The sequence below is a fragment of the Tyto alba genome, unplaced genomic scaffold (genome assembly GCF_018691265.1).
Source record: "Tyto alba isolate M040663 unplaced genomic scaffold, T.alba_DEE_v4.0 Super-Scaffold_3, whole genome shotgun sequence".
NCBI lineage: Eukaryota > Metazoa > Chordata > Aves > Strigiformes > Tytonidae > Tyto > Tyto alba.
In genome coordinates this window covers 6164009-6179601 of record NW_024881304.1, presented here as the reverse complement: position 1 = coordinate 6179601, position 15593 = coordinate 6164009, and the positions used below count along the sequence as shown (strand labels likewise).

General features: G+C 39.2%; 1 protein-coding gene across 36 annotated transcripts in view; it reads right to left on the bottom strand.

The window, feature by feature from the left end:
* Window positions 1-15133, bottom strand: part of LOC104366569 (sarcolemma associated protein) — an 87880-nt gene extending 72747 nt beyond the window's left edge. For 35 of the 36 annotated variants that reach the window (XM_042799428.1, XM_042799449.1, XM_042799438.1 and 32 more), the window contains exons 1-2: window positions 15019-15133; window positions 13475-14888 (exon numbers count right to left, since the gene is read on the bottom strand). In XM_042799428.1, coding sequence (XP_042655362.1) covers window positions 13475-13672 — 198 coding nt within the window. In that variant the 5' untranslated portion in view covers window positions 13673-14888; window positions 15019-15133. The remainder of the gene's footprint in view (window positions 1-13474; window positions 14889-15018) is intronic. The other variant, XM_042799429.1, reaches the window with a different exon arrangement.
* Window positions 15134-15593: the final 460 nt, after the last annotated feature.

The following is a 15593-nucleotide window of genomic DNA, read 5'->3' as shown; positions in this document are numbered from 1 at the left end:
CATTTGAGAACTGGTATGGGAATATTCTGTGCACCCACCACCTTTTCTGCCACAGATTTGTTCTCATTTCTTCAGTTCTGTCATATACCTTGCTAAGAATAAGTATTTTGAAGAACATTTTATTTTTTACTTTCTCAATAGAAAAAAATATAGGGAAACTTAATTCTACAACCTGAAGTACCGTATTTTCTAACAGTAATACATACACATTACAAATAAAAGGAAGTTGCTACCCAAAAATCCACAAGGAAAGACAACACAAAGGGAAGCAATCGTTGCTACGTAGACTTTAGGTCTCAAGAGGATTAGATAAATCAAACAAGGAACTCTCTAAATGTTGTGGTTCATTGTGCTTTTTTGCTGCTTACTCCATTTCACTCTTCCTGTTAACTTACTAGATTACTACCCTAACACTGGCAAGCGCATCTTGTCCTAAATAAGCATTGTCAGCCACATTTTCAGAAATGTGTAGGTTCAGTGACCTTGGATTTTCTAAAAGACATTTTCACTGGACAATGCAGAACAAGTTAACAAGATTTTTTTTCATGGTATTTGCTTTAGTTTTGTCAAGGGAGCTAGAAAGCACAGCAGAACATGGAAATCGATACTGAAAAAAGTACCTTTTGAGTTGCAACAAAATCCTGTAGAATAGAATTGGAAACTAGGAAGCATGAGTCTTCTCTATCGCAGCACTGAGTTTTGCAGAAAGTAACAAAGACTCCATATCCTACCACAGCTTTCATAATGCAATTTCTCATCAACATTGTGGGACGACACAAGACATACAAGCTTCCTGCTATGGGACATTTTTAAGAGTTTTACCCAAGTGTAAGAGCAACACATCTAAAAAAAATTGGTAACACTTTATTTTATAAAGAAGTCATCCATGTCTGTTTTCCAGAGCTTGAAGCTGTAATACTTGAGAAAAAACAAACTTGAGTATTTAAATTACAATGTTTTCAAAGCTTGTACATTTGGCTTAGTACATTATTAGCATGTTAAATGAATATGTTAATTATTATAATTCATACATTTAAATTATAATACCCTTACTATGCCTCAAGTGTAGGCAGGTATCGAAACAAGCTGCATTTAACTGAATTTACCACTTCTGATTATATAAAATAAATATACAAGATACTCCTCCCATCATAATTCTTCTCCAAGTGAGGTCATGGAGTCCTTCCTAAAGGCTTGTTTACCAAAGCAGATAAACTTTCTTCTCCCTCTTTTAAGATGCCAGTAAACAAAGCTCATACTTCAAAGGCATTAAAAAGGTAAGCTCTAGTATAGCTAATACTCTTTCAATTGCTCAAAAATGCAATGCATCAAGAAAATAAGGAGCTAATCTCCACCAGCCTAAATCCACAGATCATATGCATAAACCAAAAAAACCTTGTTAAATTGTTAAAAGGCCCTCAGACCTACTTCTGTACACTACTAAAAAATCTGCACTCCTGGCCAGTTGTATGAGCAAATGCAGTGCATCTAACACCTATCTGATTTTGTTGTAATTTATTACTGGTGTTCTTTTCTTCCACTGAAATGGGACATTTCATAAAGAATTTTAAGTAGTATAAACACTGAGAAATTCTACTGCCATCTGCAAAATTTTGTTAGTAACTATTCCAGTATTTAATGAGCACAATGAAGTTAAAACAAGACCATGAAAGGAACAATGATGGGGGAAAAAAAAACTACTGAAAGATGAGTAGCAGGTTGATCCCCTCTATCCACTGTAGCATCTCTAGACTCATGGAAAGAAAACCCTAGAGCATGAATTAGAAGAATCAGAAATCCTTAGCAAAGACTGAATTGGTCCATTTTTCATATCTGTCTCAGTACACTCACTAAAATCCTTTTAATGTCCTAGCAATTACATAGCCACAGGTAATATTCAAATGAAAAAAGCTGGCCCATTTTTCCAAATATGTTCCAAAATATTTCTTTTGCTTGTGTGCTCTTTTCACCATGTTACTTGTTAGTTCAGACTTCAACCAGAGCTTTCCAAAAGCTGAAACTTCTCTTCAGATTGGAAACTATTCCTAGAAAGCTAATTTGCCTTTTTTTTTTTTTTTTGGCTTCTTACTCATTTCCACTCTCTCATCTATTAAATAGAAACAGTTTTAAAATAAAAACACAAGTTTGCTTTGTCTGTAAATACAATAATTTTTAAGATAAAAACCACTTTCTGTCCGTATATAACAAGAGATTCGCATTCTAAAACAGATCATGCCATAAAAGCTCCTTACTCTGATACAATTCCCCACTAGAACAGCATTTACTGGTTTGTTGCTAAATGCTAATAGTACAGCCTCCAAACGGGTTGTGCTGTCATGTTACTAATTCTAATCAACAGCTTGGGACTCACATACATAATCACTACCTGTACATGCATCCCTTGCTTTCAGCTACAGACTAAACCAAAATACTCCGTGTTTGCCAGAGAGGTGAACATTCACATATAGGCAGCTATTCTTGCTCCAAGTCACTTGTTAAGCCACTGAATCATTGTTAGCTGTAAGAATGCTTAGTTCCTGCATGGTGCAGGAAAAGACATTTCAAATGAAAAAGCTCACCAGGATTTTTGTCAAAAAAAAACAAAGCAAAAAAACCAAAACAAAACAAAACAAAAAAAGGCAAATGCCGCAATTCTGAAAGGTCAGTTATTCCACTTTCTTTTGTTCTTTTTCCTTTTTAATATGCCATCAAGCAGATATTCATGATACAATTTATCAGGTTTTATTCCAGCTTGAGAAAAGGCAAAAGAGATTCAGATCACCAGATATTTATTCCATAATTGCAAATTAACTTGCAGTTTTAGCACAAATGGAGAAGTCACAGTTGCATCATGTCTCAGCAAAAAGCTTTAACCCCGATGGTATCGAAAAAAGTATTCTTGTTACTAACAACGACCTCATTAAACATCACCAGGCAAGATATCCCTTTCTGGATGGCAATAATGGACCTCTAAATTTTTGATCACTAAAATATTATCCAAGTTACCAACTTCGAGCATTGCCAACAATTAAACAGCACGTTCATGTAGCACAACTAGGACTTGGTCCATAACTACAACTGTCCCGTGAAAAAGAATACTTGGGACACCTCAGCATGAGTGCAGCAGTCAAAGTGATTACCTTTCCCAAATGTCCACAAGTATAAGCAAGCACTTACAATTTCTTAAATCCTTCTGTTGTCTTAAAACTTTTGCTCTGGGTAAGAAAGAACAGTTTCCACTCAGCTTTGCTCACCTGTATGAAAACTGTCTAAAGCAGTATTTAAAGTAGAACTATATAACATACTTTCTAGACTTAATTTGAGGCACAACACCAGCAAGAAGATCCAGTCACAGAAATAATGTTACAAGATTACAGGTACCCTAACATTAGACTTAAAACTATGTCTTCATAAAAGGTTCATAAAGGATACTACAAAGCAATTCTTTCTGTAAATCTTTTGGAAATACAAAATGGCAATTATAAAGAAAGATGTGTACACCAAGTTTAAACTATAAAACACATCAAAGACAGTACAAGTTACAGATCTCAAAAGAAAAACTAGTCATCAAGATCCTTTAATGTTAGTTTATAAAACTTACAACATCATCTAAAGTTAATCTCGCAACACCTATACTGGGAAAGCTCAACTTAAAGCTATGTGTGAAAGGGAAGAAGAAAATTGAGCAACCAGCGGAGACCGAAAAAACCCACCTATCTGCACACAAAACTGTTCAATTGTAGGCACATTTACACCAGGCTGTGAAGCAGGCTGAAATCCCTGAACAGAATGACCTAAAGAGCCCAAAAGATTGTAATCTGGATGTCCCTGAGTGGTTCAAAGAAAGCAGGACAGCTGTGCTGGTGCAGCGTTTTGCCAATCTAACCCCGTCCAAAACCATTTCTGGAACACAGAGTCAGAGCAAGTCAACTTGCAGCTAAAATGTAGACCTGCATTAAATTTATCAGGAGGCCGTGCTCTGCAATAGGATGTATGTATAACCTGTGCTGATTTCAGTAGGTGAGATAGCATGCGTACACAGATTCCGAAACAAAAAGCAAGTTTTGAGAGCAAGCATCCACGTGTGTCAATGCATTCATTCAAGTACAAAAAACACCAAAAAAAATTTCCCTTCTGTTTACATTAAAGTTAAAAGTTATCCAAACACAGGATACATACTTTTAACTTTCTAATTAACAGATTAATAAATTTAACTAAAAATCAGGATGATACCATGGGTGGTAAAGAACATTCAAATAGACTTCCAATATCCACATGCCTTTCTATGTTATAGATAACATATTAATATAATAGCAGTTTATCAGTTCTTCCTTTAATGACTTAGGAAGGCCTCTGTTCGTATTCCAAATCACTGGCCTTCGATGACACAGACAATATTTACATACCTACCAAAAGCCCTTCTTGAACAGGACAACCATTAGCTTTACCTAATGTCAACTAGTTACACAGATTGCAAAAACAAATATGCCCTTTTTATGACAATTTGTATTCCTGTCTTTCTCTCACAACTGCTAGAATATGCAGTCTAGGAAAAGTCCCCAAAGAGGAAGATTGAAAAAAAAAATAATTTCCCCTCTGAGTTCTTAAAAAGGAAGTAGTGGTTGAGAGCTGTAAGTGAAAGTACTGTATTAGTTCCACCCTTATGGAATTAGGGCTGGAACTAGGAACATTCTTATGACTTTCATTTAGCATTTCTTGTCCTCCAGGTAAATTTAAAAAAAAAATTCTGTCCAACACTGGTGGCAATTTTAAGTGACACTATATAAGTACTCCAAGTATTTTCATAATACTAAATTATATACACACACACACACACACACACTGAAAGTTCAGAACATAACTTAAGACAGTAGAAACACAACCTAGAGTATCTAGCAAATATGCCTGACCCTGTCCTCCAAAGCTTATTTGTTAGTAAGGATTAATTTTGTACGCCAAATTCTATCCCAAGTCCACAAGTAACCTAAACTAAATAGACCTGCTGTAAAGCAGAGGACTGGACTGGACGACCTGCAGAGGTCTATACCAACCTAACATCCCCTGACAAACACCCACGTCATAGAATTTGTCTGTCCTTGTCCATAGTATTGTAACTTCCCTCCAAGTAGATACCACTCTAAGTATACATAATGACTTACAGTTCTGGAATCCATAGAAACAAAAGAAACTCCATCAACCTTATTCTTTGTCCCTTAATAATATGTGATTATATTGACTCCACACAGCCTTAAAATCCTCTGGTATTCAGCAAGAGGAATCCCTGTAAGGATACCAAGAAAATAACAAGGAGTTGCAATTACCTACCGAGACCAAAGACATGAAAAAATAGTTTGGCTGAAGAATTAATTCTTTTACAACTAGATATAAAAACCCCAAAGCTTTTAATAACAAAATTAAAAATGCGAAGAATTACAAATAATTCATTATGCCTTCTGAAAGCTTCCAGATTCTTCAAACACCTGGAAACCATAAGTACAGAAAACAGCAATGCCAGAATAAAATCACAACTAATACCAAGAAAACTGATCTGCAATGCTATTGCCCATAAGTCCTTTCAACTATTACAGCTAACAACCGAAGAAAGAGAAGAATGACAGTTAATTATGCCAGGAATTACTGGGAAAGGTCATCAGAAATTTAGAAGTCAAACAGGTAGGCAAGGCTAAAAGCCCAGCTTTGTAAAACCACAAGATCTGGCTTCTACCCTGTATAGTTAACTATCACATTTCAAGAAAAGTAATTAAAAGCATAAAGCAAGACAGTCATCAAAATCTGCTGGGGGGGAGGGGGGGAACGGAGGAGGTGGTAAACAAGCAAAAAACCTCCTATGGAGCATTAATAATATTGCAACAAAGTTTTAGAAAAAAAAAATCTATGTTTAAACTTAATCTTGCTCAACATCCAGAAAAGGAACAACTCTGAAGAAGTGCCAGTTAAGAGCATAAACTGACATTTCAGGCAAGATTAATGGCATATACAAATAGCAGCAGCCAGTACCAAATGTCTTCAAAAGAACCTGCTGTACAAATATCTACTCAGCCTGTAACAGAGCTTTTCTTCTTTGATTTGAAACATAAGCATTTCCATTTCTTCTTTTAGAAATGTTATTACTCAATACACAGTTACAAGCATTCACAACTCTTGTATCTTAAGCTCTTGCACTGATTTTATATTTATAGAAGAACTATTACAACTGTAATTATGAGAATATACAGCATTAATAACTTGTTCTTGCACAATACTGTCAATATTTTTGTATTTAGTTACATCTCACCATCTATTCTTCAAATTTTTCAATGGTTGGTTACTGCTGTTTTATAACCTAAAAAGGTGTAAGAACAGCACATATTTTTCCTTCACTATGCACAATAGTTCAACTATCAATACTGAAATGTTCCTTAGCTTTGCAAAGATATTATAAATACCTCATGCCCTTAACTACCTTTGACTAACCCTAGTACTTTATTTTTTACATTTTCACAAAAGTAAAAAAAAACAAACCAAACAAAACAAAAACAAAACCCCAAACTGCTGCTAGCATTTTGTGTGTTTTTCCACTCAACTACAGTGTTACTACAGGATTTTGGACTTTCTATTAAAAGCCTGTTGGAAGTTAATCATTTATTTATACCTTCTCAAGACTGAAATAAACTCTAAGACATTGCTCAATCACATACATGTGTGTCTGGTACAACATAACACAAAAATTGTACCAGATTAAGCGTCTGGCTCCAGCACAATGATTTTCCTTTGCAAAAAGGAACTGTTCTGGGCCTCTGGCAGACAGATATGTCTTCTTGCAGGGGCTTAAGATGGAACAGTCCAATCCATCTCTCTGCCTGATGTTCCCACTCCTAAAGCAGACTGAAAAAAATGCTTGTCTATATTGAACAAAAATGTGACAATACTGTAAGCCTTCTTCCAACAATCCTGCTACAAACAGAAATATTTCTGGAAAGATAGACAACTTGGGAACTTAATGCATTGTCACAGCAAGATTTAACAAAACTCAAAAGCTCAGATAATCTAAACTCTCAGCAAGTGAGCAACATTAACAGGAAGCAATTATTGATACAATTCAAAGGAAAATCCAGAGACAACAAACAATCACCTAATTTAGTAGCAAGAGCCTGTAAAATTGTTAGCTTTAGGGATGGAGACACTACTTGCCAGGTTCTACGACTAATCATTTTCACTTTATACATTCTATTAAAAGAAGTTACAAAAAACAAAATGCAACAAATGAGCTGAGTATTTGTCTACATATTTTGCAGAGTTTGGCTAGATCAGATTCAAATCAACACAACCAAAGTAGCACACTGACACAGTTAGACACTACCAACGCATGTGGCCCTTTATAGCATATATAAATTAAATTATTTCAATTAGATAAATAAGCAACCAAAACTGTTCAAATTCAGTAAGAAAAATGAGAGGGCAAAGCCAAATCAAAAGTATTTCTCCAGTGTAATTAAATTCATCTGCAAATGGTCAATGCATTGCCACAACTAATATATGAAAGAAAGTCAAAAAGAGTTTTACATAATGAAAATGTACTAGGGAAGCAAGCTCTTACATTTGTAATCATGGGACCAGGAGTAAACCCAAACCATCCCATTAAACCCCTAAGGAAAACACGTTTACTGGCCCTTCATTACTGCTAAGTAACCTGATTCATCTGAGGTTTGTAAAAATTCATTGCAAAGACAAAAGGGATTTTTGTTTGTTTTTAAAACAAATCAACGTGTTGGTGTTCCTGGCTCAGGATAGATGCATCATGACTGCAATGGATCAGCTCCAAGAATTACAGTATTAGCTCTGCAGCAGTGGCTCTAGATGGTATCTCTGCAGGGAAATCCTTGTCAGCAGTAACTTACCTCTACTATAAACAGCCACCAACACTCCTACGCCGGGTTCTAAAAGTATGATGGTAAAGTTTGCCGAAACCTAGTGTTCCCTACCCCATACTACTCTCACGATCACATCAGCATAAAATTAGATAGTTCATTCAGGGTGAAAAAGCACTTACATAAAAATATTAACAGGTGTATGTAAGAGCTGGCTGACATCATCCTCTTACCAAAAGCATCTAAGCACTGAAATTTCACCTTAGTGCATTATAGCAGATCCCAGGTCAGTCTCCCAGGACACTTGGAACAAACATTTGGAAGATAAAGTGTCTCCTCTACAGACACTGCAGACTGTAAGCATACAGCAACATCACCAGTACTGAAAAATAAAACATTTGCTCAGCTCTCAAAGACAATAATCATAACAGAAAGCTGAAAAGATGTAATAGAGGAAAAATAAATAACAGACATGGTATCTACTAAAAGAAATGCTACTGATACATGAGAAATTATATATCCCTTACATAGATCAGCACCAAATAGTCCAGAGTATCATACAAGAATATCAATAGGAAGCAGCAGGAAAAATCTCCCATTAAAATCTTGCAACCCTAAATACCATTTTTCATATCCCGCAATTTTTTAAGACAGATTTACTAAAATACTTCTGAACAAACAGAATGTTCAGAGAAGACATCCTATACTACTTGAATCTTGCCAAATTCTTGATCTCCACAAAGCATTCTGTGTGATGTGAAGTGATCGGCATATTTCCTTTTTACAACTTCTTTCTCTTCTTTCTTTCATGGTCAATATACTTTATCCCTAGTACACTACAGCAAGAAAAGAGAGCGTCTAACACTTCAACTCCTGTTTATCAATGTATTTCTTGCATTGGTGGTCCAAAATTAGATGCAGTATCCTAGACATGGTCTAACAAGCTACAAGGCATTCTTCCTTCACAAGTGCATGACTTCACATTTATCCTTGTTCAGACTCCCAAGATTTCCATCTGCCCGTTTGTTCAGCAAGGCCAGGTCCCTCTGGATGGCAGGCCTGGCCCTGAACAGACCAACACATTCCCTACCACACCATCCCTCCCAGATTTGGTGTCATCTTCAAACCTGACTAGAGTGTACTTCACCGTGTCCTTCGGGTCATTGATACAAATGATAAATGGGATAGGTCATAATATAGATTCCTGCAGTATTCTGTTTGTTACCAGCATCCAGGCAGAGCACCACCTATTAACCACTACCACTGAGCTTGATCCTCAAACCAGTTTTGTTTTACTCATCTAGTTGTTCATACACCCAGACTGCAGAACCCATACTTAGACAGAAGACCATAATGGGAAACAATCAAAAGCCCTGATAAGGGCAAGGTAAATAGCACACCCTGCTCCCCCTTGCCCACAAATCTAGTCAATTAATCATACAAGACGATTAGACTCATCAGACGTGATTTATCCCCGCTAAATCCATACTGTTACCAACTCATCGTCTTCATGTGCCCAGAAATGTGTTCCAAAACTTGTTCCATGATTTTCCCAGGGACTCAGACAAAGCTAGCCAGTCTGTAATTCCCTGGCTGTACCTTTGGGGTGATAGTTTTTGAATTGGGGGGTTGGGTTTTGCTTGGTTTTTGTTTTGTTTTTGGGGGGGGAGGGAAGGGGGGGCAAGGTTTGTTTTCTTTAAAGGGGGCACTCTGTGCAGGAAGTGTTCTGTAACATTTTTATTTCAAATTATTTTAAGCCTAGAAGCCGTAAAGCACAACCTTAATACATTACATTTGCCATCATGCAGACTATCCGGCTTTCAATTTACTAGTTAACATTTCTGTTACAAACATATTATGAATGTGCTCAATTCAATCCATATCCACTTTGAATTAAATGAAAGCAGTAGTATTAGCCACCACCGTAACACAAAAACTTGTGCCTACATACTTTTTTTTCATTTGTTAAAAATGACCAGTTATTTGGAGTCTTTATGTTCTAAGAAAACAGTTTTTCTCTCACAGTTTCTCAGCACCTTTTATAGAGAATCCATTGCCACAGTTAAACCAAAGGTGCTTATAACAGCCACTCAAAACAATCTAAGGCACTGAATAATTCCAGTTTTTGAAAGCCTGGATATCTGTCAGAAACTTCAGGTTTCTACTAAAAGCTTTCACCACATCTGTCAGGAGCATTTCAGCCTGGGAGAAGTCACATACAAATTCTCAAGGGTTTTCTAATTGCTTATTTTTAAAAACAAAAAACCAAAACAAACAAAAGAAAACCCAAACTCCCCCAAAATAAGTTTGAGACTGTTTCAGTTAAGCAGTTTTTACAGAGTTTCTGCCCATATGTAGTGATAGAAGCTGAACAAACTTATGTGATTTTTCTGAACTATAACTCACTTTTTCTTTTGCTTTGATTCACACTTGTTGGAACACTCCATGCTCAGTACAACATCCACTTCCTACATATCCAGTGACTCACTTTTTCAGGCATCCCTTAAAAAGATTCATTAACTTGTAATTACTCAAAAAAAAAGAAAATCAAAATTAATTATAAGCATAAGCTTCTAATGTTATTGCGGTATGAAAAATCCAGAAGGAGATATAACACTGTTTCTACAAACACAAGCAAAATGAGGCATTGCACTGGTTGGCTATAAAAGTATTACTAAGCACACAAAAAGTCTGAGTACAGATATTCTCCTCACCATCTTCTTCCTTAGACATCTTTATGCTTATGTATTATGTTAAAAATAATTTAAAACGCAAATCCAGCTTTAAATATCTGGTTTTAATTGCTATTTACCGGTGATCTTGACTCATCCTACTTTTATCCTTAATAATGCCGTTGTGACACAGACATTATCTTTGAGCACATAACTTTTTTCCATGCATAAATTGCCTTTATACAAAGCAAACATTCACATCTTTCAACTGCAAGTAACAGGTCATATTCTACTCAATCTATTTATGTGACGTACTTCAGGTTAAGCATACCTCTGCCTCAAAAAACCTCTGTATACTGGTTTCCTTGCCACTGCTTACTGATGCTCCCTCCCTTTGGTTTCTACCATTCTTTACAGATTATGCTGATACAATTCTTTACAGACTATGTAGTAAACACAATCACTCACATGGTTCACTAAAACAAAAGTAAACTCCAAACCCTCAAGAAAATAAAGATATTAGACTAAGGCAGCTCAAAAGGCAGACTGAGTGACTGGGAATGCCAGAAACTGGTATTGCCAAAGTCCACAACTTACGGAACTGTGGCCCCAGATCACGCATGAAGTATTTGGAATTATCTGAAGGTTTCTCTCTGTTATCATAAACCCCAGAATTTATAACAGTCCTATATATAAGCTTCTAAAAAATTTTTAGAAATACTGAGGCAACAAAATATTGTGCATGTTTAAATATAGGTGATAGGATAATGACATTCCTAAATGAGATGTACTTATTAGACGTCCTGTAAACAGTGGTAATAAATGTTTCTGCATGCAAATGTTCTGGCACAGTTTTACATTTTTGTTTGTACTTTGAAAACACCACAGAACTCTTTAAAGTAGTTTTTGCAATTCAAGATTAAGACTGTATTTACCGACATCATCTACCTGTCTTTTCACAACCGCATTTTGTATCTATTACCTCTAACGATGCATTTTTCCCCTCTCCCCCAATGATCTCACAATTTACCATTCATATACCCAAGCAGATGAAAAAACAGACCATATCGCCAAGAAACAAACACAGAATCCACAATTCTCCATACTGATGTATCAATGCTTTAAACCTTTTACGGTATCACAACATCTGATGTGCAAAATTTACAGTAATGTATTTCTATGCATGATCTTAAAGCCCCACTTTAGTTGATCACTATGGCTACTGATTCAGATACCCACCTGGGCAATTTTCATCAAGACCCCCATCAAATCCTCACATGACAGTATCTCAAGAACTATCATATACCATCCACGTGTGTATTACTACTAGGTCACTATTTTTGATCTGCTAGATAAAACAAATTAGCATATAATTTTTTTACCTCTATTAGAAAAGCTAATTGAAATTTCAAAACAAACAAAAAAACCCCACAGTTGACTGTCTTTTAAGCTCATCTATTACTTATCAGACTTGCTCATCACTCAACGCTTTGTCAAATTAAGTATCTTTAATATGGCTAGACTATTTGTAAGCATAGAAGAGCACATGGGGGTCTTAAGACCTTTAGAAATCATGAGAAATGTTGATAAAAAGCTATATGCATATGTTTTCATTTAAAAACAGTACAATAACTTGGAACATTTTACTTTGCTGAGTCAAACAGAAAAGGTTAAAAACTAAGCTTAAACTGAAAATATTTCATGCACTTAAGTGCTCTAAGTGTCCAAGAATGCGTATCACATACACAGAGCCAAAACAACATGCTTAATGAGACACTAATACAGATAGCAGTTTGCACAATTACTTGCAGGTAACTTGAAAGCCATGCCATAACCCAGCCTTAAGAAATTAAACGCTTGTCTTGTCCCATCATGCCCAGGTATTGCATAACATAGGATAGTTAACAATGGAAGGTTTAAGAACTTTGACTGCATTGTACTGCTCCCCATGCTGTGTCATACTACTAAAAAATGCTGTATTAATTACAGACCATATTATTCTTAAAACCAAGAGCTACACTGATCACATTTCATAGAAGGGCATGCTGTAAAGCTAAAAAACAGAGCTGATTTAGAGCATATGAAGTTCTAGGGCATAACATCAATATATTAAAAAAACCAAACCAAAACAAAAAACAACAACAACAACAAAAAAGAAACAAATACAGTGCTGAGCAACTGAAATCTGCACTTTCTTCATTTCTTGCTGGGTATTAGAACTAACTTGACAGTCATTAAGTAAAATAACTTTGCTTGTGGCAGTTCAATCCCTAGTGGACAAAATAGGCACTACAGAACCCCTAAATTTCACTTAACAAGATAGTTAACTTTTTGAGAGGAACAGTTAAAACAAAGCAGGATATATTCTAAAACTAATTTCATTATCAATGAGAAAATACCTTGTATGTCATTTGTTACACTCCTGCTTCCTGTAACAAACCTTTTATCAAACACAAACAACAAAATACTCCTTATAAAATTTCAAAAGGGAAAATAGGAAGAGTGCCAAACCCAGTATTTTTTTTAAATCCATTTTTTGACACTCCTCACAATGAGATTTACATGTTCAGATAAAACAGCAATTTCTCAGCACTTGAAAAAATACTATTACACCATTATATTCATACAAACCCGTGCTTTCAAATTTGTATTATTCACCTCAAAATCACCGACTTCCAGCAGTGAATAATACACATGCAAATTTTTTAATATTTATTACCATTTTCAATTGTTAGTTTTATATGATTTTAATGATGGAGTTTCTGCTTAGTAAGAAATTACCAACTTACCTGAAAAGTATTAACTGTAACACAAATCTTACTCCTTCCACAGGAAACCGTATTTATTACGAGAAAACCCAAGTGATCTGCAATCTACATGGACTTGCTAGAACAAATGTGCAGTTCCTATTTTTAAGTAAAGAAAACAACTTACCTTGCCTGTCTTGTGATCAAACCAGACAAGAGCATGGTTCCTGGACAGCACCTTACAGTCAAAAGTTGCATTATTCTGAGCTGGCCGGCAGCGAGCCACTGAGCGGCCGATCTTGACGGGCTCGTCCAGGTAGACATGACGTTCCTGAAATGGATGAGAGTTCGGGCGGCAAGTGAAGATGGCCAAGGCTGAAGGCATCGAGGACAGATTGGGGTTGCCACACCAACCAGAGATGAAGAGAGCCTCTTCTGATGCAGACTGTCCTCTACAATTTTTAACCCAAACCTCCACAGCAACTTTATATTAAAGCAGGACAAACATTATTGTTTGAGAGGCCTAAAAACTCATTGTTTCAGTGTGTAAACTAATACTGGCAGCAATCCAGTGAAAAAGCCCCATTATGTCTCTTAATAGTATCAGCAGTGGCCCAAAAGAAGTCTAAAATGCACAACTTTCAGTCCATCCTCCTCTGGAAGAATAGGAACGAGCATCTGATGCCTTCAAAAAGAAGCAAAGGCTCCTTGAAAGAAGGATAGAGTGTCTTAAATCCAAGTAGATGAGTCATACAAGTACTTTTGTTTGTGACCTCAACTGCCTTCTTTACCCCCCCCTTCCGTAAACAGCACTGACCAAAATTCTGCCCAATGCAACATGAAAGCAAGGAAAGGTTTAGGGAAGGGCAATGAGGGAGAAGGGGTAGCGTCCTCTCTCAAAGCGCACAGATGAGGAGTTGGAAGGCGAATACAAAGCCCTCACTCCACAACAGGGATCTAGTTGCTTCACACGTCAATCCGCATTTCACCATCTTCTTATATTAAACCCACGTAGAATAGGTGCTCCTTGATTTAGGATGGGGTAGGAGAGCTATGCTGTCTTCCTCCCCTACACCAACCAGAGCTGAACTGGTCTACAGTTTCAGGCAGCCACTCAGATAAGGAACTTGATAAAGCATGGCGAGGGCTTCAAACTCTCCTCTCGGGGACAAACTAACGCGTGGGAAGGGTCCTTCGGGGACGGCCTACGAGGTGTGCTGACAGGTCGCTCCCAGGCGGTGCCCGCGATGGCTCCGGCGGGCAGCAGCGGGCGAGCGTCTCTCCGCGGCGGGTCCGCGGGCGGGGGCGCGGGGGCCGGCGGAGAAGGGAGGCGAGCGGGGGGCTGCTTCGGGCAGTCTCCTGCAGAAGCCCCCGGCGCGGGGCGCGGCGGGCCGGGAGAGGCGGCGTCCCCTCGGCTCAGCCCCGCCGCAGGTGGCCGCGCATGGGGGGGACCCGCTCCTCAGCCCCCCGCGCTCTCCGCCCGCCGAGCGCGGCTCCGCTGGCCCGGCGGCGGCGAGAGGCCTGGCGGCCGGGCCCGGACGCCTCCCGCTCGGTAGCTCTGCCTTTCAGGCAGCCGCCGACCACGAAAACTTTCCTCCGACCTGCAGAGCCGAAAACAAACCGGGTCAGGCGCGTCCCTCGGCCGGCGCATCCCCGCGCCTCCCCCCGGCCTAGCGCTGCCCAGCCCCGAGCGAGGAACGGGGCGCACCAGCGCTCCGCTCCCTCCCTTACCTTCAGCGCAGCGGCCGCCATAGTGACTGGAAACCTACCCGGTGTAGCAGCCGCGGCTCTGCCGGGGAGGGGCGGGGGTCGGGGGGGAGGGCAGGCGGCGGCGGAGGGAGGAGCCGTCCTCAGCGGGGCCTGACCAAAGGGAAGGCGCGGCGGCCGCCGCCGGGCTCGGCGCGGGCGGCTGCGCAGGCGCGTTGGGGGGGGCTGCGCCGGCGCGCTGCGCCCGGTGAAGCTGCGGCAGCGGCCGAGGCCTCGCCCGGTTGTGGCTGCCGCCCTCTTCCGGGTGCGCGGGGTTTGGGGAGGAGGGGGTGTCTGTGAGGGGCGAGAGTCTGCGGGGTGGTGCGGGGGGCGAGCGGCCTCTGGTGAAGCGGGAAAAAGGGGGGGGAGCTGCGGAAGGGCACAGCTAGGACGCGTTAGCAGGTGGGAGCAGGGGCAGGTCTTTGAGGTGAGTGAGCGCCCGGGCCCGGGTGCCATCTCCTTCCCCTGTTTTCAGCTCTGCCCTGGGTGGGGACTGAGGAAAGGAGCGAGCGGGGCTCGCCTGCCGTTAAGTAGGGAAGCTCTGAGGAGAAATCGGGGTC